The sequence below is a fragment of the Polyodon spathula genome, chromosome 22 (genome assembly GCF_017654505.1).
Source record: "Polyodon spathula isolate WHYD16114869_AA chromosome 22, ASM1765450v1, whole genome shotgun sequence".
Taxonomy (NCBI): domain Eukaryota; kingdom Metazoa; phylum Chordata; class Actinopteri; order Acipenseriformes; family Polyodontidae; genus Polyodon; species Polyodon spathula.
The window spans coordinates 13,627,684-13,652,782 of NC_054555.1; the positions used below are offsets into that span (position 1 = coordinate 13,627,684).

A 25,099-nucleotide genomic window follows, 5' to 3' on the forward strand; every position below is an offset into this window, starting at 1 on the left:
CCCTCCTCCTCCTACCCTTCCTCCCTCCCCCTCACATACTGAAGGGTATCGCTTTTCTTTGGAACTCGGTGTTGAAGGTGTAGAGCCTCTGTTTCTTCTCGGCATCGTACACAGAGAGCTGCTTCTCCTCCCAGTCCAGCAGGAAGCCTAGTTTGTGTGGGGGCTCGGAGGGGGTGATGGGGAAGGGGGAGGAGAGGAGGGCACGGAGCTCTGAAATGCCCTTCATACTCAAAGCACACACACCCTTCTCAGGACACGCGGTTGAGCCATCCTTCCCTCCCAGCGCAGTCTTCAGATCCACTCCGTCTTCAATCACACCTACTGTCCAGTCTTTCTCCTTAACAGTCACCTCCCAGTACGGATTGCCAGAGTTGAAGCCTTTCTTCATGTCTGCTGTGGCTGGATAGGTGTGAGAGAAGAGACAGGATCTCCTTTTACACTAGCAACATTATCATTGGCTTTCCTTTAAAAGAATACTAACCCAGGCTTTTAAATTGATTCTCGGTGCAAGCAACATTAATATTAGCACCCCCATCTCACCTGCCATAACACTGTAAATGAGGTAAATTGAAGTGTATTGTGTTGTTCTGTACTGTATTGTATTTTACTGTACAGTATTGTACTGTGTTGTAATGTTCTGTATTGTATTGTACTGTATTGCATTGTACTATGTTGTACTGAACTGTACCATACCATGTACTGTATTGTTCTGTACTGTGTTATCCTGTATTGTATTCTACTGTGTTGTACTGTACAGTGTTGTATTGTAATGTACTGAACTGTATTGTATATACTGTATTGCACTATACTGTATTGTGCACAGGGTGGAAATTGCAGCCCCTTTTGTATGGCGGAAGTCTCAATGTTTTCTTTCAGTCCAGCGCGTTATTTGTTGGTGCTCTATGGAAGGCCACTCATTTTGTTAAAACGATCATATAGTTAAACTAAAGACGTCAATCTTTCTGAATCTGTACATTATATTAGCTTATTGAATGGATCCGTTTTTCACTACATTTGCCAATGATTTTTGTATACAGCAAATGTTCTATATGGATTAATGTGTGGCTAAGAAACAAACGTGTTCACTTTATATTAAAAATGCAATGAACTGAAAGCAACGTACTAATCCCATACTAATCCTGTGGTTAGTACAGAGCTACATACTAAACTAGTACGCAAGTTAATACCAATTGCAATGCGCTTGGCAGCTCAAGATAGCTCCCCAGCTACGTACTAAAAATGATCTCAATTGCAAGGAACCCAAAATAACTGCTGCTGCCCTCTAGAGGATACTAAGTACGAGACTAAGTTAGTCTAACCCTCTCTATAGACTAACGGTTTATAGTACCGTACTAAGTGGAACAAATGTGAAAAACTCCAAAATGTATTGACAACCTTTGTAACTGAACAATTCATAATCACAAACCCATACCGTGTACCTATATTTTACATATAAATCATACATTTACTTCCATATTTTTATATATATATAAAGGATGTCATTGCAATATATTTGTGTAGCATTGGAATGAGTTTCATGACATTATAACAATATGGAAAACGATACCCCCACACTGATCAAATCACTTCCACAGAGAAAAAATGATCCATTGGTAAAATATTACAGTTACGGTTGAAAGGATTTATTACAAATATTGTGAAATAATTGAGAATACATTTAAAGCCGTACAGTAATTATGTATTACCCACATGGAACGGAATTGCAATATTTAATATGAGTAATATATTTTTAAGCTATATATAACAGCTTATATGTATACTTGTGTCAAAGCATGCTTTTAGTAGCCAAAATTACATATTAGTAGGCTGTAGCATGCATGGGATAGGGGTCAAGACTGGTAGATGACGCAACACAAGAACATTGATACACTCGTCACAAAGGGGTCGCGGCTCTCCTGTAGAGCGGATTGGTGCTGTAGCCGCTGTGCTGGAGGTACCGGGTTTATATATATATGTATTGCCTGTGCAATATTTAAAAAAATCTGTATATACCGCTGTAACAGGGAGAGATCTGTGCTGACTCTGCTGGCGTGTTCACGGGCTGCAGGAAGAGGGCGGCAGTCGCCCAACAACCGCCTGTGAGTCATGGCAGTGACACGGGGAGGTGGGAAAGTGTGAGTGTGGACTTTCCCCCTCTCTGAATGGCCGAGAGGCGGGTCTTGGGTGATTGTCGGTCCTATAAAATAACGCTCTGTTGTTTCCTCAGGTCTGCCCACTTAGACGCGCTAAGGGTGCGGACACTTTGATTCAGGACCGGGAATCAGCGAGACAGAGAGAGAGAGCGGGGAACCCTTGGGCAGACCCCGGCGTATTGTGAAAGAGCAGGCGAGATAGCCGAGAGAGTAGGACGGTGATCCGGGTCGTGCGGGTAGCGGCGACCGGGATAACGCTGCCGAGTGCAGCACCTTTTATTTGTAGTTTTATTACTGTTTTATTTTCCCTTGTTCTTTTCGCCTTCTGTTTTCATTATTATTTCTTTGAGCACCTGCGAGTGCATTTGCAGGTCGTGTACCAGCTGTGGTATTTCCGTGGTGCTGTCTATCATCGTTGATAGGCAGCCCACGGTCAACAGTGCCCTCTACCGGAGAAAAAAAAATACAAGGAAAGAAAAAGAGCCGGCCTAAAATAAAACTGGGCACCTGTGTGGTGTTTCCCAAATACACCTGTCTGTCTCCTTGTCAGTGAATTACCCACACCCCTTCCACACGTGGTGTCAGAAGTGGGATTCACTGGCACTGCCCCAAGCAGTGCAGCTATAGAAGGAGCAGACGAGCCATGGATGCTACGCAGTTTGCGGCGATGATGGACCTCCTGCGCCAGACGCTCACCGCAGCAGTGCAGGGGGCGGCAAGACCCGCAGCTCCAGACCCCCAGTTGCAACGCCCCACAAAAATGACGGCCGAGGATCGACCTGACGCCTATTTGGAGGTGTTTGAAGCTATGGCGACCTCGGCCGGGTGGGATCCAGCCCGGTGGGCTAGTTACCTGCTTCCTCAGCTCACGGGGGAGGCGCAAGCAGCAGCGAGAACGCTGTCCCCGGAACGGATGATGGATTACCCCACGCTGCGGCTACTGGATCGCCACCTCAACTGGCCCCAGAAAGGGCGAAGGGACTGGGGGGTAGGGGTAGTCCAGGATTTGGTCGGGGGGTGTCGGCAAGAGCTCCCGGCCCGGGTACTGGGGCAGGGTGGGAATACCCACGGGCTGCTGCAGTGTCGGACCGGGGTCTCGCGCGGACGCCTTATCGGCGAGCCCCTTTTATGGCTCCTGTGTTTCCCCCTCTTTTCAAAACTTCGGGGAGAGAAGCCAGCCCACCGAGGTGTTGGACGTGCAGGGAGGTGGGCCACCTTTCCCGGGACTGCCCCGTGATGGAGTGTGATCTCAGCCGACCAGGTAGGCACGTTCAATTACCTCAGTCACTTCAGCACACGGGTTTTGTTATTCCTGTGACAGTGGATGGTACAAAAACCCAGGCTCTCCTGGACTCAGGGTGTAGTCAGTCTCTGGTACAGGAGAGCCTAATCTCACCGGGGCATAAACGTATATTGGGACGGGTGCATATTAAATGTATTCATGGGGATGTCCGCTCCTATCCCAAGATAAATGTGTGTATGACTATTGGCCAGCAGGTGACGCAGGTGCAGGTAGGATTATGTCCTCGATTGCCGGTACCAGTAGTTCTGGGACGGGACTGTGAGCAGTTTAAAGATTGGTTGGCTGCTCTGACAGCCCCGTCTTCTTTATTGGCTAAGAAAGAGGAAGTAATTGGAGAGATTTTTCCCTTTCGCGATCCAGAATTGTTTTGCCATAGATTTAAACCCCGTAAAACTAAACGGGAGCGCCGGATCGCTAAGAATGAGGGCTGGCAATGGAGGGAGTCGGAGAAGTTCCAGGTGGGGGCGGTTGGTGAAGAGTCCGGGGGGGAGGTCGCGGAGCCAGCGCAGGGGTCTGGCTCGGCTGCCTCTGCTCGGGACCGACCTGACCCCGAGTTGGAAGCCATGGGAGCTGATTTCTTAGCTCGCTCCCGTGACTTCCGACTCGAGCAAGGGCGTGACGACGTGCTGGGCAGGCTCTTTGACCAAGCAGCGGTGGTTAATGGTCGGGTGGTCGAGCCCAGACGCGCCGCCACGTACCCCCACTTTGAAATTGATCGAGACCTACTGTACCGTGTTGATAAATTACCCCAGACCGGTGAAGTGCGTCATCAGTTGCTCATTCCTCAGCCCTTTAAGGAGGATTTGTTGCAGCTGGCTCACGCTATTCCCCTGTCTGGTCATTTGGGAAGGGATAAAACTAAAGCAAGGCTTGTGTCACGGTTCTTCTGGCTGGGGCTGGATGGCGATGTTAAGCGGTTTTGTGAGCGTTGTGGGGAATGTCAGAAGGCCAGCCCTAGAGCCGTTCCACGAGCCCCTCTGGTGCCTTTGCCCCTAGTGGAAGCTCCGTTTGAGCGTATTGGGATGGACATAGTTGGGCCACTAGAAAGGAGTGCGGCAGGATACACCCACCTACTTGTCATTCTGGATTACGCTACGCGTTATCCAGAGGCAATTCCCCTCCGATCTATGTCCGCTAAGTCTGTTGCCAACGAGCTTGTGAAGGTTTTCTCCCGGGTGGGGATTCCCAAAGAGATACTAACCGATCAAGGCACCAATTTTATGTCCCGGCTAATCCGCGGAACATGTAAGCTTTTGGGAATTAAGACCATTAGGACCTCTGTGTTTCATCCTCAGACAGACGGTTTGGTGGAACGCTTTAATAAGACCCTTAAGAACATGTTGCGCAGATTGACCAAGAACCTGACGTGCGAATTATCTGTATTCGGGGAATTTCTTCGTAGTGATGTGCGTTACTGGGACCAGCTGATTCCTCCCCTTCTCTTTGCGATCAGAGAGGTTCCCCAGGCTTCTACGGGGTTTTCACCATTCGAGCTGCTGTATGGGCGGAGACCCCGGGGCGTGCTCGATCTGGTCAGAGAGATGTGGGAGGAGCAGCAGGACAATTCGACCAATACCGTCCGGTATGTGTTGGACCTGCGCAAACGTCTTGAGTCTGTTGGGAAATGGGCGCATGACAATTTGCAGCAGGCGCAGCACAGACAGGAGACACAATATAACCGAGGAGCCCGGTTGCGCACATTTCAGCCGGGGGATAAGGTACTTCTTTTATTACCCAGTTCTGAGTCGAAACTCTTGGCTAAGTGGCAAGGACCCTTTGAGGTTACACGCCAGGTTGGGAAGGTGGACTATGAGATCTGCCAGCCGGAGCGACGGACAGAGAAACACATTTACCATATCAATCTTTTAAAGCCTTGGTTACAGCCAGAGGCGTTGTTAGTGGCGCATGCAGATGACGTCACGGACCTGGGACCTGATCTTTCTGTGTTGGCAAGAAAAGGATCGGTACAGATTGCTGAGAATCTGACACCAACGCAGAAATGTCAGGCTCGCGGTCTGGTGGCGGAGTTTCCTGACGTGTTCTCTTCAGTCCCGGGGCAGACTCGAGTAGCCCATCATCACATTGATATTGAGCCGGGGGCGCTAGTTCGCCAGAGGCCGTACCGTATACCTGAGCGTAAAAGACAGGTAATAAAAGCGGAAATTGACGAAATGCTGAGACTGGGGGTAATAGAAGAGTCCCAAAGTGACTGGAACAGTCCGATCGTTTTAGTCGATAAGCCAGACGGGTCAACTCGATTTTGCATTGATTTCAGACGAATCAATGAGAAATCGAAATTTGACGCTTATCCGATGCCCCGAGTAGATGAGTTGCTGGAGCGTCTAGGCACGGCTCATTTTATGACGACACTGGATTTAACGAAGGGGTACTGGCAGATACCCCTGACTCCGGAATCTAGAGAGAGGACGGCGTTTTCGACTCCCTTCGGGTTGTACCAATTCAGGACCATGCCCTTTGGGTTGCACGGAGCCCCCGCCACTTTCCAGCGGATGATGGATCGCATCTTGCGGCCCCATCAGCAGTACGCCGCTGCTTACATAGATGACGTGGTTATCCACAGTGAGGATTGGCCGAGTCATCTGTGTAAGGTAGCGGCGGTGCTGCAATCCTTGCGGGAGGCGGGGCTCACTGCTAACCCAAAGAAGTGTGCCATTGGGAAGAGTGAGTCGGAGTATTTGGGGTATCGAGTAGGGGGCGGCCAGATCAGACCGCTAGTTGCTAAGGTGAAAGCCTTGGCTGACTGGCCGGTTCCTACAACCAAAACCCAGGTGCGCTCTTTCTTGGGACTAGCGGGCTATTATAGAAAGTTCATCCCGAGTTTCGCTACGCTCGCTGCTCCCTTGACAGACCTCACCCGGAAGGCTGCCCCAAATACGGTTCAGTGGACGGAGTCGTGCCAGAGGGCCTTTCTCGCCTTGAAGCGGAGGCTGTGTAGTAAGCCAGTACTATGCAGCCCGGATTTTGGTAAGAGGTTCACCCTGCAGACGGATGCGTCAGAGACAGGTCTCGGGGCAGTGTTGTCGCAGGAGGTTCGGGGAAGCGAGCACCCAGTCCTGTATATCAGCAGGAAGCTCCTTCCCCGCGAGAAAAATTATAGCACCATCGAGAAGGAGTGTCTCGCGGTAAAATGGGCAGTCGAGTCACTCCGGTACTACCTCCTGGGGCGACACTTCACCCTGGTTACAGATCATGCCCCCTTAGCATGGCTTCACCGGATGAAAGATAGCAATGCCAGAATCACACGGTGGTACTTGGCCTTGCAGCCCTATGCCTTCAGGGTAGTCCACCGAGCAGGAAAGCTGCATCAAAACGCAGACTTTTTCTCTCGGGAAGGCATGGGGGTGTAAGATTTTCGAATGAACCGGTGGTGTCATTCTGAGGGGAAGGATATGTAACAGGGAGAGATCTGTGCTGACTCTGCTGACGTGTTCACGGGCTGCAGGAAGAGGGCGGCAGTCGCCCAACAACCGCCTGTGAGTCATGGCAGTGACACGGGGAGGTGGGAAAGTGTGAGTGTGGACTTTCCCCCTCTCTGAATGGCCGAGAGGCGGGTCTTGGGTGATTGTCGGTCTTATAAAATAACGCTCTGTTGTTTCCTCAGGTCTGCCCACTTAGACGCGCTAAGGGTGCGGACACTTTGATTCAGGACCGGGAATCAGCGAGACAGAGAGAGAGAGCGGGGAACCCTTGGGCAGACCCCGGCGTATTGTGAAAGAGCAGGCGAGATAGCCGAAAGAGTAGGACGGTGATCCGGGTCGTGCGGGTAGCGGCGACCGGGATAACGCTGCCGAGTGCAGCACCTTTTATTTGTAGTTTTATTACTGTTTTATTTTCCCTTGTTCTTTTCGCCTTCTGTTTTCATTATTATTTCTTTGAGCACCTGCGAGTGCATTTGCAGGTCGTGTACCAGCTGTGGTATTTCCGTGGTGCTGTCTATCATCGTTGATAGGCAGCCCACGGTCAACAGTGCCCTCTACCGGAGAGAAAAAAAATACAAGGAAAGAAAAAGAGCCGGCCTAAAATAAAACTGGGCACCTGTGTGGTGTTTCCCAAATACACCTGTCTGTCTCCTTGTCAGTGAATTACCCACACCCCTTCCACAACCGCATTCAGTGTTTAGACTACATACACCAAACAAGCTTGTTGGCGCTTGCAGGGGGTCGCATGTGTTTATTGTCTGTAAATATAAACTTTCAAAGTTTAAAACATGAATAAATCAAAATAAATACAATAATTAGGATGTTTAGGTTTCGTAAAAAAAAACATCTTTATGAAAAACCACACTTTTAAATATAATTTGTTCCAATCGCTCAGATTTTGCGTGCTGCGCCCACTTCAGTTCCTGTCTCGAAGCACACCAAAACAAACCATAATCCTTAGTACCGTACTAAAGCTGGGGATCAGCTAGTCCCCAACTTTGTTCTGCTTCTTTTTTCGTTGCAATTGGTATTAAGTTGGTACGCAGCTGGGGATGATCCCGAGATAGTACCGTACTACCTCTGCAAGTTTATTGCAATTGACCCAAAGGGTCTTTCCATGAAACTTTGAAAACAAGTTAGAACTTTAATGGAGTGCTTGCATTTAAAAGATTCCAGTGACTCAGCATCAACAACATGGCTAGGAAACCCATGCCATGCCCTCACCCCTCTGTGTGAAGAAAAGTCTCCACTTACCTTCCAGCGGGGTCTTCCGGCCCTGGTTTCTGTGCTGCTCTTAAACTAATGGCTACAGGGTTAGCTTTAAAACTGGTTTTAAGATTTTCAACACCTGAGTCACCGCTGCTTTCTTCTTTGTTCTAGGCTAATGTAATCAGTTTCCTCAAGCTGTCTTTGTAGTCTGGTCGCTCTTTATAATATTTCTCCAGGCAGATTTGTAAGGAAATGCAGAGATGTGACACTTACTTGTGTTCTTTGTGACTCGTGCCCATTCTGAAAAAAAACAAATTCAAATAAATTCAAATTAAAAAACTATTCCTCAGTTCTGTGCTCGGGCTAATCATGTGCTTTATATGCTGTAGATGTTCCTTTCAGTTTAATATGCTATTGTGTGTGTTCTTACTGTACCATTATACTGCTGTTCCAGCTGCTCACAGTGTTATTCACCAGCCGCACTCAACACTAAGGGCACTGCTTCTGAAAACAAGACACCTAATATAAGCTAAACGAAATGCAGTGCGCCCACGCTTCTAGAAATCACCACCAGGGGTATGCTGCTGTAAATTGCAGCTTTTATTCGGAGAGAGAACACACACAATAACCTATTAAACAAAAAGACATGTATTGTTAGGCAAATGTAGAATGTTTTTGAACAAGTAAAACACATTTCTTGGGGTAGAGTTGTGATATACTAATCCAAGTCCAAGATAGGTTAGATATATATATATATCTTATATATTATACATAAATAAATTTATGTAAATTTGTATTTATTTTTGTTAAAAAGGAAAGTGTCTTTTTATTATATGTACTTGCGAGACCCTGCCACTAAATGCCAGTATTGGTTGTACAGTCTCGCACTGCAGCCCATTGGAAAATCATAAAAGCACAGATCAATCAATACCTGACTTGTTGACAACCCTTGCTTTAGCTGTGAAACAAAAAAAAAAAAAAAAGAGAACACAAAATGTTGTTATTCTACTGAGACAGACATCATTCCGACAGACAGACAAGATACAGGGGCGGATAGAAGCACTGCTCCATACTAAAAAATATGAAGCCTTTTAAACTCTGTATTGGAATACTGAGGAAACTGCCTCCCTGCGCTTGGCTCTAGATTAGTTTTCATCCAACACCCGCTCCATGCCTGAGCCAAAATGTTATCCAGCAATTGTCCTGTGTGATCCTATAGATACTTGAGTGAACTGGACAGATAGACTGGTAGATATTCAAGTGAAAAAGACAGAATCCTGAAGCAGACAGATGTGGTGTATATTTAGGGTTCACTTACAAAGTTCTTTCTTCAGTTTGTCATATTCTGGAAAAAAAAAATAATTACACACATTTTAGAATCACATACAGGATGTTTTAATAAAGTTTTCATTTGAGTGACTCTATGTACTGCCATGTTATCATTTCTATCAGTTTGTATTAGAGAAAGATGACAGTAGTCTTGAACCATAGGAGACAGGGAAAAGGGTGGACTGGCTAGATTCACTTCTATTAGATTCCACTGGTGAGAAGACTAACAGACAGCAGTCTTAGGATTGTATTACCTTCTTTAGCATTCTTCTTTTCTGTGGATTTAGAGAAAAAAGTTTCAGATTTCAGATCAAGGATTGCACAGTTTAGTCAACATGAACAGTGAGAAGACAATCTTAAAATAACCTTGTTTTAACAATATTTTAGTAATAGAGATATTTAGAAACAGAATTTGGCTGCAACAATGTCCCAGAGTGACATGAACAAAAATGACAAAGAGAGAAAGAAAGAGAAATGAAGCTGCATTGCAGATATTTAATTCCATTTATCTGACAGATACTAGGGGTGTTGAATCTCATAATATTGAATATTGAATATAATATTGGATTTGGTATGAACTAAGGATTGTAGTGGTGAATGGCACAGGGCTTCTTTAGTTTGAGTTTATGGAGGGGATCATGTAAACCTGCAAGGAGTTCTTATGTCATGATTACATTTTCTAGCAATAAGATATCAATTAGAATACAGGGTTGGATTAGGGCTATGGCTAGTGAATTATTTCGCTTTTTGAGCTTTTCTACTTTTAAAAAAATGTGTTATTTTGTGAGTATCAACATTACTTGTAAAATCGTGCAGCACACCACAATGAAAATGAAAAAACCACCGACATACACTCGGAGGCACACTAGGCTCACCCCTCCCCTCCTCACTTAATGACACAGCATAAAAACAACTCCTGGATACTTAGCCACAGGAGTGGTATAAGAAAATACATTCTCACCATGCTCCTCCAGAAGAGGCTCTTTTTCTGAAAGACACAACAAGGAGATTCACAGAGACTGTTATGAGACTGGCGCAGTTCTAAATCCCACTAATGATGTCGTCCCATGCATGGAACATACAGCACCATTTAAACATTACCTATTTGAGATGTTTTTTTTTTTTTTTTTTTTTTTTACTTTGTTCTCTACAAGATGTGTTTTGACATGGGATCAACATTACATTTTTCAAGAATATTTTTCACAGTAAACTCCCTCTCTCTCTCACACTCACCTGCTTCAGCAGCTTGGCGTTCCTTCACTGGAGAGAGAAAAAAAGAGATGAAACAAATGTACCTCCCCGTCTGTCTGTATCTGTGTTTCAACCAGCTGTATCTATCTATCTGTCTGCCAATTACTGCCTACCATGGCTTACAGCATTATGTAAGCCTCAACTACACCTTCATTGATTGACTAACGGCCCTGGCACCCAGGAGCCTCGTGTATACATTACTAGCACATGCATATTTCAGTTGTATCTGAAGGCTGTTGTGAAGCATGTATTTTTGCTTTTTAAAGTTTTTCACTATGCATATATGATCTCACTGTACAATAAAGGGCACATACATGTTTTCATTTTGGATTCTTGTCTGACACTCCAGTACAAACAGGTAGCTGATTGCACCTCTGGTTCGTTCTTTTCTTAACCTGGCTCCTTAACCTCACAAGCAGTTTGGAACTTGGATTTTGTTCTCCTAGGTCTCTGTTTAAGCAATTTGAAGTGCCAGGTGGCTTCATTCTGATACAATCCTTTGCCCACACTGGGAGACTGTTTGTATGTGTATGTGTGTTTATCTGTCTCTCTAACTGTCTGTGTGTTTGTCCATCTCCTCGGGTCCTCACCTCGGATGGCATCTCTCTTCTTGCGGTACTGCTTGAACACAACCAAGATGATCACAGCGAGAATCAGCAACAGAACGATGAAGACAATGAGCCAGGGAGAGACACTGGGAGGGAAATCACCTAGGGGAGAGGAAAGAGGAGGGCAAGGGAGGATGGAAGGGAGGGAGGGAGGGAAGAGAGATAGAGGGGGAGAGGAGAGATGAGAAGGTGATGGAGAGAGGTCTCTGTTCAGTACAGGGTTGGGAAGTGCGTAGACCACACTGACACTCTCCTCTTTCCCTCTCCCTTACTTTCTCTCTCCTTCACTTGCTCCCTCCGTCTCACCTGTAATGCTCAGTCTTGTAGGTCTTTTTCTCCTGCAGAGAGTTGCTCATTGTGCAGGTCAGGCCCCTCCCTCTGCTTCCCTATTCCTCTCACTCCCTCTGTCTCACCTGTAATGCTCAGTCTTGTAACTCTTTCCCCAGCTGTGTGTTGCTCAGTGTGCACGTCAGACCCCTCCATCTTCCTCTTCCTCTCTCTCTCTCTCTCTCTCTCTCCCTCCCTCTGTCTGTCTCACCTGTAATGCTCAGTCTTGTATCTCTCTCCCCAGCAGTGTGTTGCTCAGTGTGCAGGTCAGACCCCTCCCTCTCTCTCCCTCCCTCCCTCTCATTCTGTCTCCTTCCCTCTGTCTGTCTCACCTGTAATGCTTAGTCTTGTATCTCTCTCCCCTCCTTCCCTCCCTCCGTCTGTCTGTCTCACCTGTAATGATCACAGTCTCGTACACCTCTTTATCCAGCAGTGTGTTCCTCAGTCTGCAGGTCACTTTCTGCTCGTCTTTTGCGTTGATGGTCACCTTGTTTTTCACCATTGTCAGCTTGTCCTGTTCTAATTGCATTGACTCCGACTCCCCCCATCCCAGCGAGCTGCCATCGTCCTGAATCCACGAGACCTGAGGGGCGGGAGCCCATCCATGGGACTGACAGGAGAGAGAGATCGAGAGAGCGGAGGGGAGGGAGGAGAGGAAGATAGAAGGGCGTTCACCTATATCTGTGGGACAGGAAGAGAGAGAGTGTGAAACTATACTGCACTAAAAAAAAACAATGATAAATCTTGACCAAGTACAGGCTTATTGAGCACAGCCTGACAATCCAGACAGATTGACAAACAAAACAAGTGCTGTGAAAGCAGAATGAGTTGGGAGAGGCATACTGAGATGCATTGTGTTCTGTCCTGTAGTAAGGAACACATTCCTCCACAGGTTCAGCAGCTGGATTAAAAACTTCATGCAACTCAAAGATGAAAAAATATGGACGCATTACTGGGACAGTATAAGAGACAATTTAAAAACAATGCACATTCTGTTATTTTTATATATAATATGCATAACATGATTTAAGAGAGGGGGAACAGAGAGAGGCGAGTGAGACAGAGGGAGACAAGGAGAGAGAGGGGAGTGAGTGTGTGAGGGAAGAGAGAGCGAGGGGAGTGAGTGTGTGAGGGAAGAGAGCGAGGGGAGTGAGTGTGTGAGGGGAAAGTGTGAGGGGAAAGGGGGAGTGTGTGTGAGGGAAAAGAAAGGGGAGTGAGTGAGTGAGGGGAGAGAGGAGTGAAAGTGTGAGGGGAGTGGGGAGCGAGTTTGAGGGGAGAGGGGAGTGAGTGCGTGAGGGGTGAGAGAGAGGGAAGTGAGTGAGGGGAAAAAGAGGAGAGGGGAGAGAGTGAGGAGAGAGAGGGGAGTGAGTGTGAGGGGAGAGGGGAGTGAGTGGGTGTGAGGGGAGAGAGGGAGAGTTGGGGTTTGAGGGGAGAGTGGGGAGAGTATGTGAGGGGAGAGAGGAGACAGAGGGGAGTGTGATTCAGGGGAGAGAGAGGGGAGTGAGGGGAGAGAAAGAGCGAGGGGAGTGAGTGTGTGAGGGGAAGTGTGTGAGGGGAAAAAGGGGGAGTGTGTGTGAGGGAAGAGAAAGGGGAGTGAGTGTGTGACGGGAGTGGGGAACGAGTGAGGGGAGAGGGGAGTGAGTGTTTGAGGGGAGAGAGAGGGGAGTGAGTGTGTTAGGGGTGAGAGAGGAGAGAGGGGAGTGAGGGTGTGAGGGGAGAGAGGAGACAGAGGGGAGTGAGTGATTGAGGGGAGAGAGGGGTGAGTGTGTGAGGGGAGAGAGAGAGGAGTGAGTGTGTGAGGGGAGAGAGGAGTGAGTATGAGGGGAGTGAGAGGGGAGAGAGTGTTTGAGGGTAGAGGGGAGTGAGGGTGTGAGGGGAGAGAGGAGCGAGGGAAGAGAGGAGACAGAGGGGAGTGAGTGATTGAGGGGAGAGAGGGGAGTGATTGTTTGAGGGGAGAGAGAGGGGAGTGAGTGTGTGAGGGCAGAAAGTGTGTGAGGGGATAGAGTGAGGGAGAGAGGGGTTGAGCGAGGAAGAGGAGTGAGAGAGAGGAGTGAGGAGTGAGTGTGAGGGAGAGAGGGAAGTGAGCATGTGAGGGAGAGAAGGGAACGAATGTGTGAGGGGAGTGAGTGTGTAAGGGGAGAGAGGGGAGTGAGTGTTTGAGGGGAGAGAGAGGACAGTGAGTGTGACTGGAGAGAGTGTGTGAGGGGAGAGGGAGGAGAGCGAGTGTGTGAGGGGAGAGGGGAGTGAGTGTGAGGGGAGTGAGGGAAGTCAGGGTGAGGGAGAGAGAGTGGTGTGTATGAGGGGAGAGAGAGGAGAGGGGAGTGAGTGTTTGAGGGGGGAGAGGGGACTGAGTGAGAAAGGGGAGTGAGTGTGTGAGAGAGGGGGGAGTGAGTGTGATGGAGAGAGGGGAGTGAGAGATGGATACTCACTCCCTACTTTCAGCTCCACGCTGTTCTCCAGTTTTTTCCCATTGCTGTCTGTGGTCTGGCACAAGTAGGTCCCCTCATCAGCCAAAGTGAGGTTGAGTAGAGTCAGGGTAAGGTCACCACTGGTCAGCTTGCTTAGGTCAATGTCAGCGCGTCCGTTCTTGAACGTGGATCCTAGCCCCGATTGGTACGAGTAGACCAGCAAGTCCTCAGGACTGCGTCTTTGAAACCAGGTAATAGCCATGGCCGTTGCGTCGGAGATGGGGAAGAGGGAGCAGGGGAGAGAGACCTCTCCAGAGAGCGTGCCCTTCACTGGAGAGTCTGACGTCGTCAAATAGGTGACTGAGGGAGAGAGAAAATTACATTAATATAGGTGAAGTAAGAGGGAATAGGAGAGAAGGAAGAGGGGAGCAGAATGAAAATTACAGATTTCATGAACAATAATCTTACCCCCTGCTGCGCTGTGCAAGACAGGGAAACACAGAAGGAGCATCCACAGCTTCATTGTGAGAGGACCTGACAGAGAAAGATATACAGAATCAATACCAACGCTGCATCCAACATACTGTGCCCTCCACACTTGTATTCCATTGCTAGCAAGCAGGGAATACTGACACTACTAAATGCTTCACAACAGGCTGCAGAAACGATCTCTGGCCAATGGTAGTTGAGACAGCTGTGATTCCGGCCAATGGGACTGTAAAGGAGGCGGAGACAACTATAAGCTATAAGCTATAGGCTATAAGAACTGACTTTTTTATGCAGAAAGAACGTTTCCTGTAAAGCTATTTATTATAGATGACAAAACACATCGCACTTGTACATTTCTTACGAGTTATTTTATATTTGCTCACCTTTCAGTGTGCCCTAATAATGTTTTTATTTGATTGAATAACCCTTAAACTTTGATTTGGTTGAATATGTTACCTTCTTTAAAAAATGTGTTAATCCTGATTAAAATTACTTATTTAATACTAACTGTATCATTCATTTTAATCGAATAGTTAAAATGATTTCTAACCACATATAAAAACAGCACAGTGTAGACTACAAAATAAAATATACTCAACCTTAACTTCAAAAACACAAATACTTAGTGATAAAATGTATGGTGTAATAATAATAATAATAATAATAATAATAATAATAATAATAATAATAATAATAATAATAATAATAATAAAATAATCTATTGTTAGTTAAGTATGATACAAGCAAAAACACTGATGTACTTTTTAAAAATATTTAAATTGTTATTGATTAGACATCACAACTTAATGCTGAAAGAAACACATGAACAAAGTTTGTACTTTTACAGGTATCAAACACAGTGTGGTATTTCCTCAGAAATATGGTGAGATTTGGTTAATTCAGCTAAAATGGATATCCCGGGAACTCTACAAGCATTCTGTAAAGGTAATGCTCAGGTGGCAACTGTTTCTGCGATGGTAAATAGAATTTAGAATTAGTCTGCTCCTATATGTCACACTGGAATCACAGAAGGAAGATCATTATTTTTGGAAAACCCTCTGAGTGTTGTCAGTGGCAATGCAAGAGGCAATACAGTAAGCCCAACAGGAATAGCAACCAGTCTCCAGTTTGAATGACAATGACAATCAAATAACTGGATGCAGACTGATTACTCTGAATACACTTTATTAACACATGTGAACAAGTTACTGAACATACAGTATGACCAGCACTAACACATGTAGCCTGTAAGATATTTTTTAACTACTAAAAAAAAAAAAAAAATAGTAATACTTTCGTGAATACATTTTAGCACCTAATGGTAACTTAAATTTTGACAATTGGGTGAAGTGGGTGAAATCCAGGCCCAGATAAAACTGGACCCACACTAAAACAATGCGAAACATATTGAGAAACAACGCCTCAATTCCATAGCTTCATTTTGCAAATGCTTTTTGCTCTTTGTTGTTATGTCAACAGCACTGTGCCTGACTTATTTCTATATTGCACTACAAAATACATGCAAAGGATTCTCTTTAAGAGAGCAATGAAACAATCGCAATCTTACAAATTGGCTTTTCCATCTGATTGAGCAATTAATAAACCGAAGAAGATGAAAGTCGAAATGTTTGTTGAGTCTATGAAGTTTCTACTAGTTTTACAATAATACTGTTGTTAAGTTCTCGAAGTTTTGAAAGCAGTTCACAGTAAGTGGGTGAGTTCTTTAGCGCTTACGTGAACATTCTATTATTTAATTAATGAGTCCCCAAGTTTTATTATTGGGAATTACTAGTGTTAAGCTTGCTATTCACAGTGTGATAAACCATTCGCCCGGCCGGACAGCCTGGCGAGTACAGCGGACGCCAGCGTCTTGTTCTCTACCTGCCGAGGCGCCTTGCATTCTCAGTGGGAGCGCTGCAGCAATTCCTCAACCGCTGGTCCAAAGTAATGGTCAGGGGAGGTAGGGGCTGCTTTTGAAGGAAGGAGCCACCTTCCCATGAGGCCGCGACATAATCGCATCACGGTCCTCCTCAGCAAAGCTGAAATCCGGGGCAACCACTGGTGCAGGTGGGGTCAGCTCCGGGGCCGGTGTTATCAGCTGAGCTGGGGCCACAGCAAGGGCTTGAGCCTGCTGCCTGGCCAGGGGCTCACAGGGTCAGCCGTGTATTGAAGTACTCAGGCACCAAGGGTGTAGAGGCACCAAGGACACTGAGTGAGGCAGAATACACTACTGGTGCACCAAAGCATCAGGGGCACCGAGTGCAGGTGTTATTGACATGCTGTGGCGCTAAGCACCGAGGCATGGAGCATCTAAAATGCAGAGGGCGCTGAAGCACTGAGAGGTGCCCAGCCTTAACCGCATAAAGTCAACAGAACCCGGGGTAGCACATAGCATATATAGGGGTGGATACGCAGGCTTGAGTGGCTGCGGTAGGCAATCAGGAGAGCAGTACAGGGGAGCGCACGATGGTGCAGAGCGCCGATAACCTGGTCCTGGACTGCGTGCAGTCACACAACGTGGCAGCGCTAGCCTATGCCAGAGTGGAGCACTGGCTCAAGGAGCTGCCATTCAGCTATGGGAGAAACACATTCCCCATGTCAGGCGGGTGACCAAGCGCGCCGAGTACGCAGGCTAAAAGAAGCCTGATGATTCACCTCAACAGCGGGACGCTGAACAGCTGGGTCCCGGTGGAGGAATCACGCTTGTATTTTTATTTCTAAACTGCAAAGCACTGAAATAATACCACACATACACGCACAAAACGAAGGGCAGGAATATCCCATACCTAATGTAGTGGTGATCGTCTTCGAATTGAAAGGGAAACGCTTTTCACGTTGAGTGCATTTCACTTAAGCAGGGTTTTTTAGGGAGGGCTTAACGTTAAGTGTTAAGCTTGTTATCTGCAAAGGTTTCTAGGGGGTTCGTTTAAATGCAAGCACATTAAGCCATGTTAAGCACTTTAGGATTTCCCCTTATTTCAGCCATCATGACATTTCTAATAAGAGAACATAACAGACTCGACTCATAACTGTGATGCACAGCTTATCAAGTCCAATCCTCTATTATAATAACAAATTATAAAGCGACCATACTATACCAAAGCAGTAATAAGGAAAAATATATATATATCATGTATGATCATTCCAGGGTGAGCCGCGCCCAATGCAACATTATTACTTTCACTTTTACTTACTAGCCAACTTTCTGCAAAACGACAAAAGACAAAACATAAAAAACAAACAAAAAACTATGAACGAATATTAATGCAGAATTAATTCAGTTTTAACACAATAACTAACTACTGAAACAGCAAAATCATGCGAGGTGTATGAAAATGTAGAATCAAAAGTGAAACTATTATTATTCTAGAAGTAAGACATATTCCTAGAATCGTATTTTCCTTTGGCGTATGGAAAGTAATAGACAGATAGTCAGACTGTCTGAAAAGTCAGTGAATTGGTTTTCCCATGTACTGTACCTGTTTCCAAGCCAAGCCAAGCCAACCCGAAACGTAGCGCTCGGACTGCCGTTTAGTTAATGGTAATGTGCAAAGTGTGTATTACACCCTCCTGAATCAACCCAAAAAATGTCATTCTCCACTCCATCCAGCGGCGGTGTCTGTTGTACTGTTTCTATTGGTCAGGTTATATGTCAGTCACATTGCCTAAAGAAATTGCTTCCTGTGAGATGGAACAATCTTAGAACTTCATCATTGAGATGCAGAAGCAGAACGTCTTATAGTGTGACGAGCCAGCCGGATCAGTCATGCATTGATTGAAACATGGCAACCTTAATTGGATTGAGCATTGCGACCAATGACGGCATATGTGTTGTTACTGAATAATTAGAAAGAAACTGGATAACTGGATAGACTGAGTTGCGTTTGGTTTTTGTTGCTGCTGAGGGGTCGCTCGCTGACGGGGTTCGGTGTTGCCTGTGAAACTGAAACGTAACTAAACAAATTGAATCGAACTGTGCGCTGTGCGAGACTCTGGGGGCACTTGCCATTGAAGGGACGTTTTCTTTTTGTATTTTTACTTACTATTTTATTGTATTGTGTTTATCTTTTTGCTGGGTTACGTGCAATAGCCTACTGATAACTAACTGTGGACGTTTGAATAATTATTAATTAATAATAATAATAATAATAATAATAATAATAATAATAATAATATAATAATAATAATAATAATAATCTATTGTTAGTTAAGTATGATACAAGCAAAAACACTGATGTACTTTTTAAAAATATTTAAATTGTTATTGATTAGACATCACAACTTAATGCTGAAAGAAACACATGAACAAAGTTTGTACTTTTACAGGTATCAAACACAGTGTGGTATTTCCTCAGAAATATGGTGAGATTTGGTTAATTCAGCTAAAATGGATATCCCGGGAACTCTACAAGCATTCTGTAAAGGTAATGCTCAGGTGGCAACTGTTTCTGCGATGGTAAATAGAATTTAGAATTAGTCTGCTCCTATATGTCACACTGGAATCACAGAAGGAAGATCATTATTTTTGGAAAACCCTCTGAGTGTTGTCAGTGGCAATGCAAGAGGCAATACAGTAAGCCCAACAGGAATAGCAACCAGTCTCCAGTTTGAATGACAATGACAATCAAATAACTGGATGCAGACTGATTACTCTGAATACACTTTATTAACACATGTGAACAAGTTACTGAACATACAGTATGACCAGCACTAACACATGTAGCCTGTAAGATATTTTTTAACTACTAAAAAAAAAAAAAAAAATAGTAATACTTTCGTGAATACATTTTAGCACCTAATGGTATAACTTAAATTTTGACAATTGGGTGAAGTGGGTGAAATCCAGACCCAGACAAAACTGGACCCACACTAAAACAATGCGAAACATATTGAGAAACAACGCCTCAATTCCATAGCTTCATTTTGCAAATGCTTTTTGCTCTTTGTTGTTATGTCAACAGCACTGTGCCTGACTTATTTCTATAGTGCACTACAAAATACATGCAAAGGATTCTCTTTAAGAGAGCAATGAAACAATCGCAATCTTACAAATTGGCTTTTCCATCTGATTGAGCAATTAATAAACCGAAGAAGATGAAAGTCGAAATGTTTGTTGAGTCTATGAAGTTTCTACTAGTTTTACAATAATACTGTTGTTAAGTTCTCGAAGTTCTGAAAGCAGTTCACAGTAAGTGGGTGGGTTCTTTAGCGCTTACGTGAACATTCTATTATTTAATTAATGAGTCCCCAAGTTTTATTATTGGGAATTACTAGTGTTAAGCTTGCTATTCACAGTGTGATAAACCATTCGCCCGGCCGGACAGCCTGGCGAGTACAGCGGACGCCAGCATCTTGTTCTCTACCTGCCGAGACTCCTTGCGTTCTCGGTTGGAGCGCTGCAGCAATTCCTCAACCGCTGGTCCAAAGTAATGGTCAGGGGAGGTAGGGGCTGCTTTTGAAGGAAGGAGCCACTTTCCCATGAGGCCGCGACATAATCGCATCACGGTCCTCCTCAGCAAAGCTGAAATCCGGGGCAACCACTGGTGCAGGTGGGGTCAGCTCCGGGGCCGGTGTTATCAGCTGAGCTGGGGCCACAGCAAGGGCTTGAGCCTGCTGCCTGGCCAGGGGCTCACAGGGTAGCCGTGTATTGAAGTACTCAGGCACCAAGGGTGTAGAGGCACCAAGGACACTGAGTGAGGCAGAATACACTACTGGTGCACCAAAGCATCAGGGGCACCGAGTGCAGGTGTTATTGACATGCTGTGGTGCTACGCACCGAGGCATGGAGCATCTAAAATGCAGAGGGCGCTGAAGCACTGAGAGGTGCCCAGCCTTAACCGCATAAAGTCAACAGAACCCGGGGTAGCACATAGCATATATAGGGGTGGATACGCAGGCTTGAGTGGCTGCGGTAGGCAATCAGGAGAGCAGTACGCAGGCTTGAGGGGCAATCAGGAGAGCACGCACGATGGTGCAGAGCGCCGATAACCTGGTCCTGGACTGCGTGCAGTCACACAACGTGGCAGCGCTAGCCTATGCCAGAGTGGAGCACTGGCTCAAGGAGCTGCCATTCAGCTATGGGAGAAACACATTCCCCATGTCAGGCGGGTGACCAAGCGCGCCGAGTACGCAGGCTAAAAGAAGCCTGATGATTCACCTCAACAGCGGGACGCTGAACAGCTGGGTCCCGGTGGAGGAATCACGCTTGTATTTTTATTTCTAAACTGCAAAGCACTGAAATAATACCACACATACACGCACAAAACGAAGGGCAGGAATATCCCATACCTAATGTAGTGGTGATCGTCTTCGAATTGAAAGGGAAACGCTTTTCACGTTGAGTGCATTTCACTTAAGCAGGGTTTTTTAGGGAGGGCTTAACGTTAAGTGTTAAGCTTGTTATCTGCAAAGGTTTCTAGGGGGTTCGTTTAAATGCAAGCACATTAAGCCATGTTAAGCACTTTAGGATTTCCCCTTATTTCAGCAATCATGACATTTCTAATAAGAGAACATAACAGACTCGACTCATAATTGTGATGCACAGCTTATCAAGTCCAATCCTCTATTATAATAACAAATTATAAAGCGACCATACTATACCAAAGCAGTAATAAGGAAAAAAATATATATATATATCATGTATGATCATTCCAGGGTGAGCCGCGCCCAATGCAACATTATTACTTTCACTTTTACTTACTAGCCAACTTTCTGCAAAACGACAAATGACAAAACATAAAAAACAAACAAAAGACTATGAACGAATATTAATGCAGAATTAATTCAGTTTTAACACAATAACTGACTACTGAAACAGCAAAATCATGCGAGGTGTATGAAAATGTAGAATCAAAAGTGAAACTATTATTATTCTAGAAGTAAGACATATTCCTAGAATCGTATTTTCCTTTGGCGTATGGAAAGTAATAGACAGATAGTCAGACTGTCTGAAAAGTCAGTGAATTGGTTTTCCCATGTACTGTACCTGTTTCCAAGCCAAGCCAAGCCAACCCGAAACGTAGCGCTCGGACTGCCGTTTAGTTAATGGTAATGTGCAACGTGTGTATTACACCCTCCTGAATCAACCCAAAAAATGTCATTCTCCACTCCATCCAGCGGCGGTGTCTGTTGTACTGTTTCTATTGGTCAGGTTATATGTCAGTCACATTGCCTAAAGAAATTGCTTCCTGTGAGATGGAACAATCTTAGAACTTCATCATTGAGATGCAGAAGCAGAACGTCTTATAGTGTGACGAGCCAGCCGGATCAGTCATGCATTGATTGAAACATTGGCAACCTTAATTGGATTGAGCATTGCGACCAATGACGGCATATGTGTTGTTACTGAATAATTAGAAAGAAACTGGATAAAAACTGGATAGACTGAGTTGCGTTTGGTTTTTGTTGCTGCTGAGGGGTCGCTCGCTGACGGGGTTCGGTGTTGCCTGTGAAACTGAAACGTAACTAAACAAATTGAATCGAACTGTGCGCTGTGCGAGACTCTGGGGGCACTTGCCATTGAAGGGACGTTTTCTTTTTGTATTTTTACTTACTATTTTATTGTATTGTGTTTATCTTTTTGCTGGGTTACGTGCAATAGCCTACTGATAACTAACTGTGGACGTTTGAATAATTATTAATTAATAATAATAATAATAATAATAATAATAATAATAATAATAATAATAATAATAATAATAATAATCTATTGTTAGTTAAGTATGATACAAGCAAAAACACTGATGTACTTTTTAAAAATATTTAAATTGTTATTGATTAGACATCACAACTTAATGCTGAAAGAAACACATGAACAAAGTTTGTACTTTTACAGGTATCAAACACAGTGTGGTATTTCCTCAGAAATATGGTGAGATTTGGTTAATTCAGCTAAAATGGATATCCCGGGAACTCTACAAGCATTCTGTAAAGGTAATGCTCAGGTGGCAACTGTTTCTGCGATGGTAAATAGAATTTAGAATTAGTCTGCTCCTATATGTCACACTGGAATCACAGAAGGAAGATCATTATTTTTGGAAAACCCTCTGAGTGTTGTCAGTGGCAATGCAAGAGGCAATACAGTAAGCCCAACAGGAATAGCAACCAGTCTCCAGTTTGAATGACAATGACAATCAAATAACTGGATGCAGACTGATTACTCTGAATACACTTTATTAACACATGTGAACAAGTTACTGAACATACAGTATGACCAGCACTAACACATGTAGCCTGTAAGATATTTTTTAACTACTAAAAAAAAAAAAAAAAAAATAGTAATACTTTCGTGAATACATTTTAGCACCTAATGGTAACTTAAATTTTGACAATTGGGTGAAGTGGGTGAAATCCAGGCCCAGATAAAACTGGACCCACACTAAAACAATGCGAAACATATTGAGAAACAACGCCTCAATTCCATAGCTTCATTTTGCAAATGCTTTTTGCTCTTTGTTGTTATGTCAACAGCACTGTGCCTGACTTATTTCTATATTGCACTACAAAATACATGCAAAGGATTCTCTTTAAGAGAGCAATGAAACAATCGCAATCTTACAAATTGGCTTTTCCATCTGATTGAGCAATTAATAAACCGAAGAAGATGAAAGTCGAAATGTTTGTTGAGTCTATGAAGTTTCTACTAGTTTTACAATAATACTGTTGTTAAGTTCTCGAAGTTTTGAAAGCAGTTCACAGTAAGTGGGTGAGTTCTTTAGCGCTTACGTGAACATTCTATTATTTAATTAATGAGTCCCCAAGTTTTATTATTGGGAATTACTAGTGTTAAGCTTGCTATTCACAGTGTGATAAACCATTCGCCCGGCCGGACAGCCTGGCGAGTACAGCGGACGCCAGCATCTTGTTCTCTACCTGCCGAGACTCCTTGCGTTCTCGGTTGGAGCGCTGCAGCAATTCCTCAACCGCTGGTCCAAAGTAATGGTCAGGGGAGGTAGGGGCTGCTTTTGAAGGAAGGAGCCACTTTCCCATGAGGCCGCGACATAATCGCATCACGGTCCTCCTCAGCAAAGCTGAAATCCGGGGCAACCACTGGTGCAGGTGGGGTCAGCTCCGGGGCCGGTGTTATCAGCTGAGCTGGGGCCACAGCAAGGGCTTGAGCCTGCTGCCTGGCCAGGGGCTCACAGGGTAGCCGTGTATTGAAGTACTCAGGCACCAAGGGTGTAGAGGCACCAAGGACACTGAGTGAGGCAGAATACACTACTGGTGCACCGAAGCATCAGGGGCACCGAGTGCAGGTGTTATTGACATGCTGTGGTGCTAAGCACCGAGGCATGGAGCATCTAAAATGCAGAGGGCGCTGAAGCACTGAGAGGTGCCCAGCCTTAACCGCATAAAGTCAACAGAACCCGGGGTAGCACATAGCATATATAGGGGTGGATACGCAGGCTTGAGTGGCTGCGGTAGGCAATCAGGAGAGCAGTACAGGGGAGCGCACGATGGTGCAGAGCGCCGATAACCTGGTCCTGGACTGCGTGCAGTCACACAACGTGGCAGCGCTAGCCTATGCCAGAGTGGAGCACTGGCTCAAGGAGCTGCCATTCAGCTATGGGAGAAACACATTCCCCATGTCAGGCGGGTGACCAAGCGCGCCGAGTACGCAGGCTAAAAGAAGCCTGATGATTCACCTCAACAGCGGGACGCTGAACAGCTGGGTCCTGGTGGAGGAATCACGCTTGTATTTTTATTTCTAAACTGCAAAGCACTGAAATAATACCACACATACACGCACAAAACGAAGGGCAGGAATATCCCATACCTAATGTAGAGGTGATCGTCTTCGAATTGAAAGGGAAACGCTTTTCACGTTGAGTGCATTTCACTTAAGCAGGGTTTTTTAGGGAGGGCTTAACGTTAAGTGTTAAGCTTGTTATCTGCAAAGGTTTCTAGGGGGTTCGTTTAAATGCAAGCACATTAAGCCATGTTAAGCACTTTAGGATTTCCCCTTATTTCAGCCATCATGACATTTCTAATAAGAGAACATAACAGACTCGACTCATAATTGTGATGCACAGCTTATCAAGTCCAATCCTCTATTATAATAACAAATTATAAAGTGACCATACTATACCAAAGCAGTAATAAGGAAAAAAAATATATATATCATGTATGATCATTCCAGGGTGAGCTGCGCCCAATGCAACATTATTACTTTCACTTTTACTTACTAGCCAACTTTCTGCAAAACGACAAAAGACAAAACATAAAAAACAAACAAAAAACTATGAACGAATATTAATGCAGAATTAATTCAGTTTTAACACAATAACTGACTACTGAAACAGCAAAATCATGCGAGGTGTATGAAAATGTAGAATCAAAAGTGAAACTATTATTATTCTAGAAGTAAGACATATTCCTAGAATCGTATTTTCTTTTGGCGTATGGAAAGTAATAGACAGATAGTCAGACTGTCTGAAAAGTCAGTGAATTGGTTTTCCCATGTACTGTACCTGTTTCCAAGCCAAGCCAAGCCAACCCGAAACGTAGCGCTCGGACTGTCGTTTAGTTAATGGTAATGTGCAAAGTGTGTATTACACCCTCCTGAATCAACCCAAAAATGTCA

The 25,099-nt window shown here is 44.9% G+C and overlaps 1 protein-coding gene across 3 annotated transcripts; it reads right to left on the reverse strand.

The window, feature by feature from the left end:
• LOC121297614 (putative selection and upkeep of intraepithelial T-cells protein 1 homolog) lies at positions 1–25,099 on the reverse strand. 3 transcript variants are annotated; one of them, XM_041224057.1, is made up of 12 exons: positions 24,987–25,099; positions 14,497–14,562; positions 14,050–14,388; positions 12,014–12,301; positions 11,276–11,395; positions 10,668–10,694; positions 10,396–10,422; positions 9,689–9,709; positions 9,424–9,450; positions 9,037–9,063; positions 8,379–8,405; positions 1–399 (listed from the first exon to the last, which is right to left on the reverse strand). In XM_041224057.1, the coding sequence occupies exons 2-12, from the start codon at positions 14,549–14,551 to the stop codon at positions 32–34; spliced, it is 1,326 nt and encodes a 441-aa protein (XP_041079991.1). In that variant the 5' UTR covers positions 14,552–14,562; positions 24,987–25,099; the 3' UTR covers positions 1–31. The 3 variants fall into 3 exon arrangements, with proteins under 3 accessions (XP_041079991.1, XP_041079990.1, XP_041079992.1); XM_041224056.1 differs by lacking the exon at positions 24,987–25,099 and adding an exon at positions 17,997–18,083; XM_041224058.1 differs by lacking the exons at positions 14,497–14,562; positions 24,987–25,099 and adding an exon at positions 17,997–18,085.

What these genes read in the sequence shown, in the direction of transcription:
- LOC121297614 (XM_041224057.1), bottom strand. Translation starts at nt 14,551, where the DNA reads ATGAAGCTGTGGATGCTCCTTCTGTGTTTCCCTGTCTTGCACAGCGCA. An exon ending in ACGCCAAGCTGCTGAAGCAG is followed by an intron (nt 10,423 to 10,667) that starts GTGAGTGTGAGA and finishes TGTGTCTTTCAG; the next exon opens with AAAAAGAGCCTCTTCTGGAG. An exon ending in CAAACTGAAGAAAGAACTTT is followed by an intron (nt 9,064 to 9,423) that starts GTAAGTGAACCC and finishes TTTGTTTCACAG; the next exon opens with CTAAAGCAAGGGTTGTCAAC.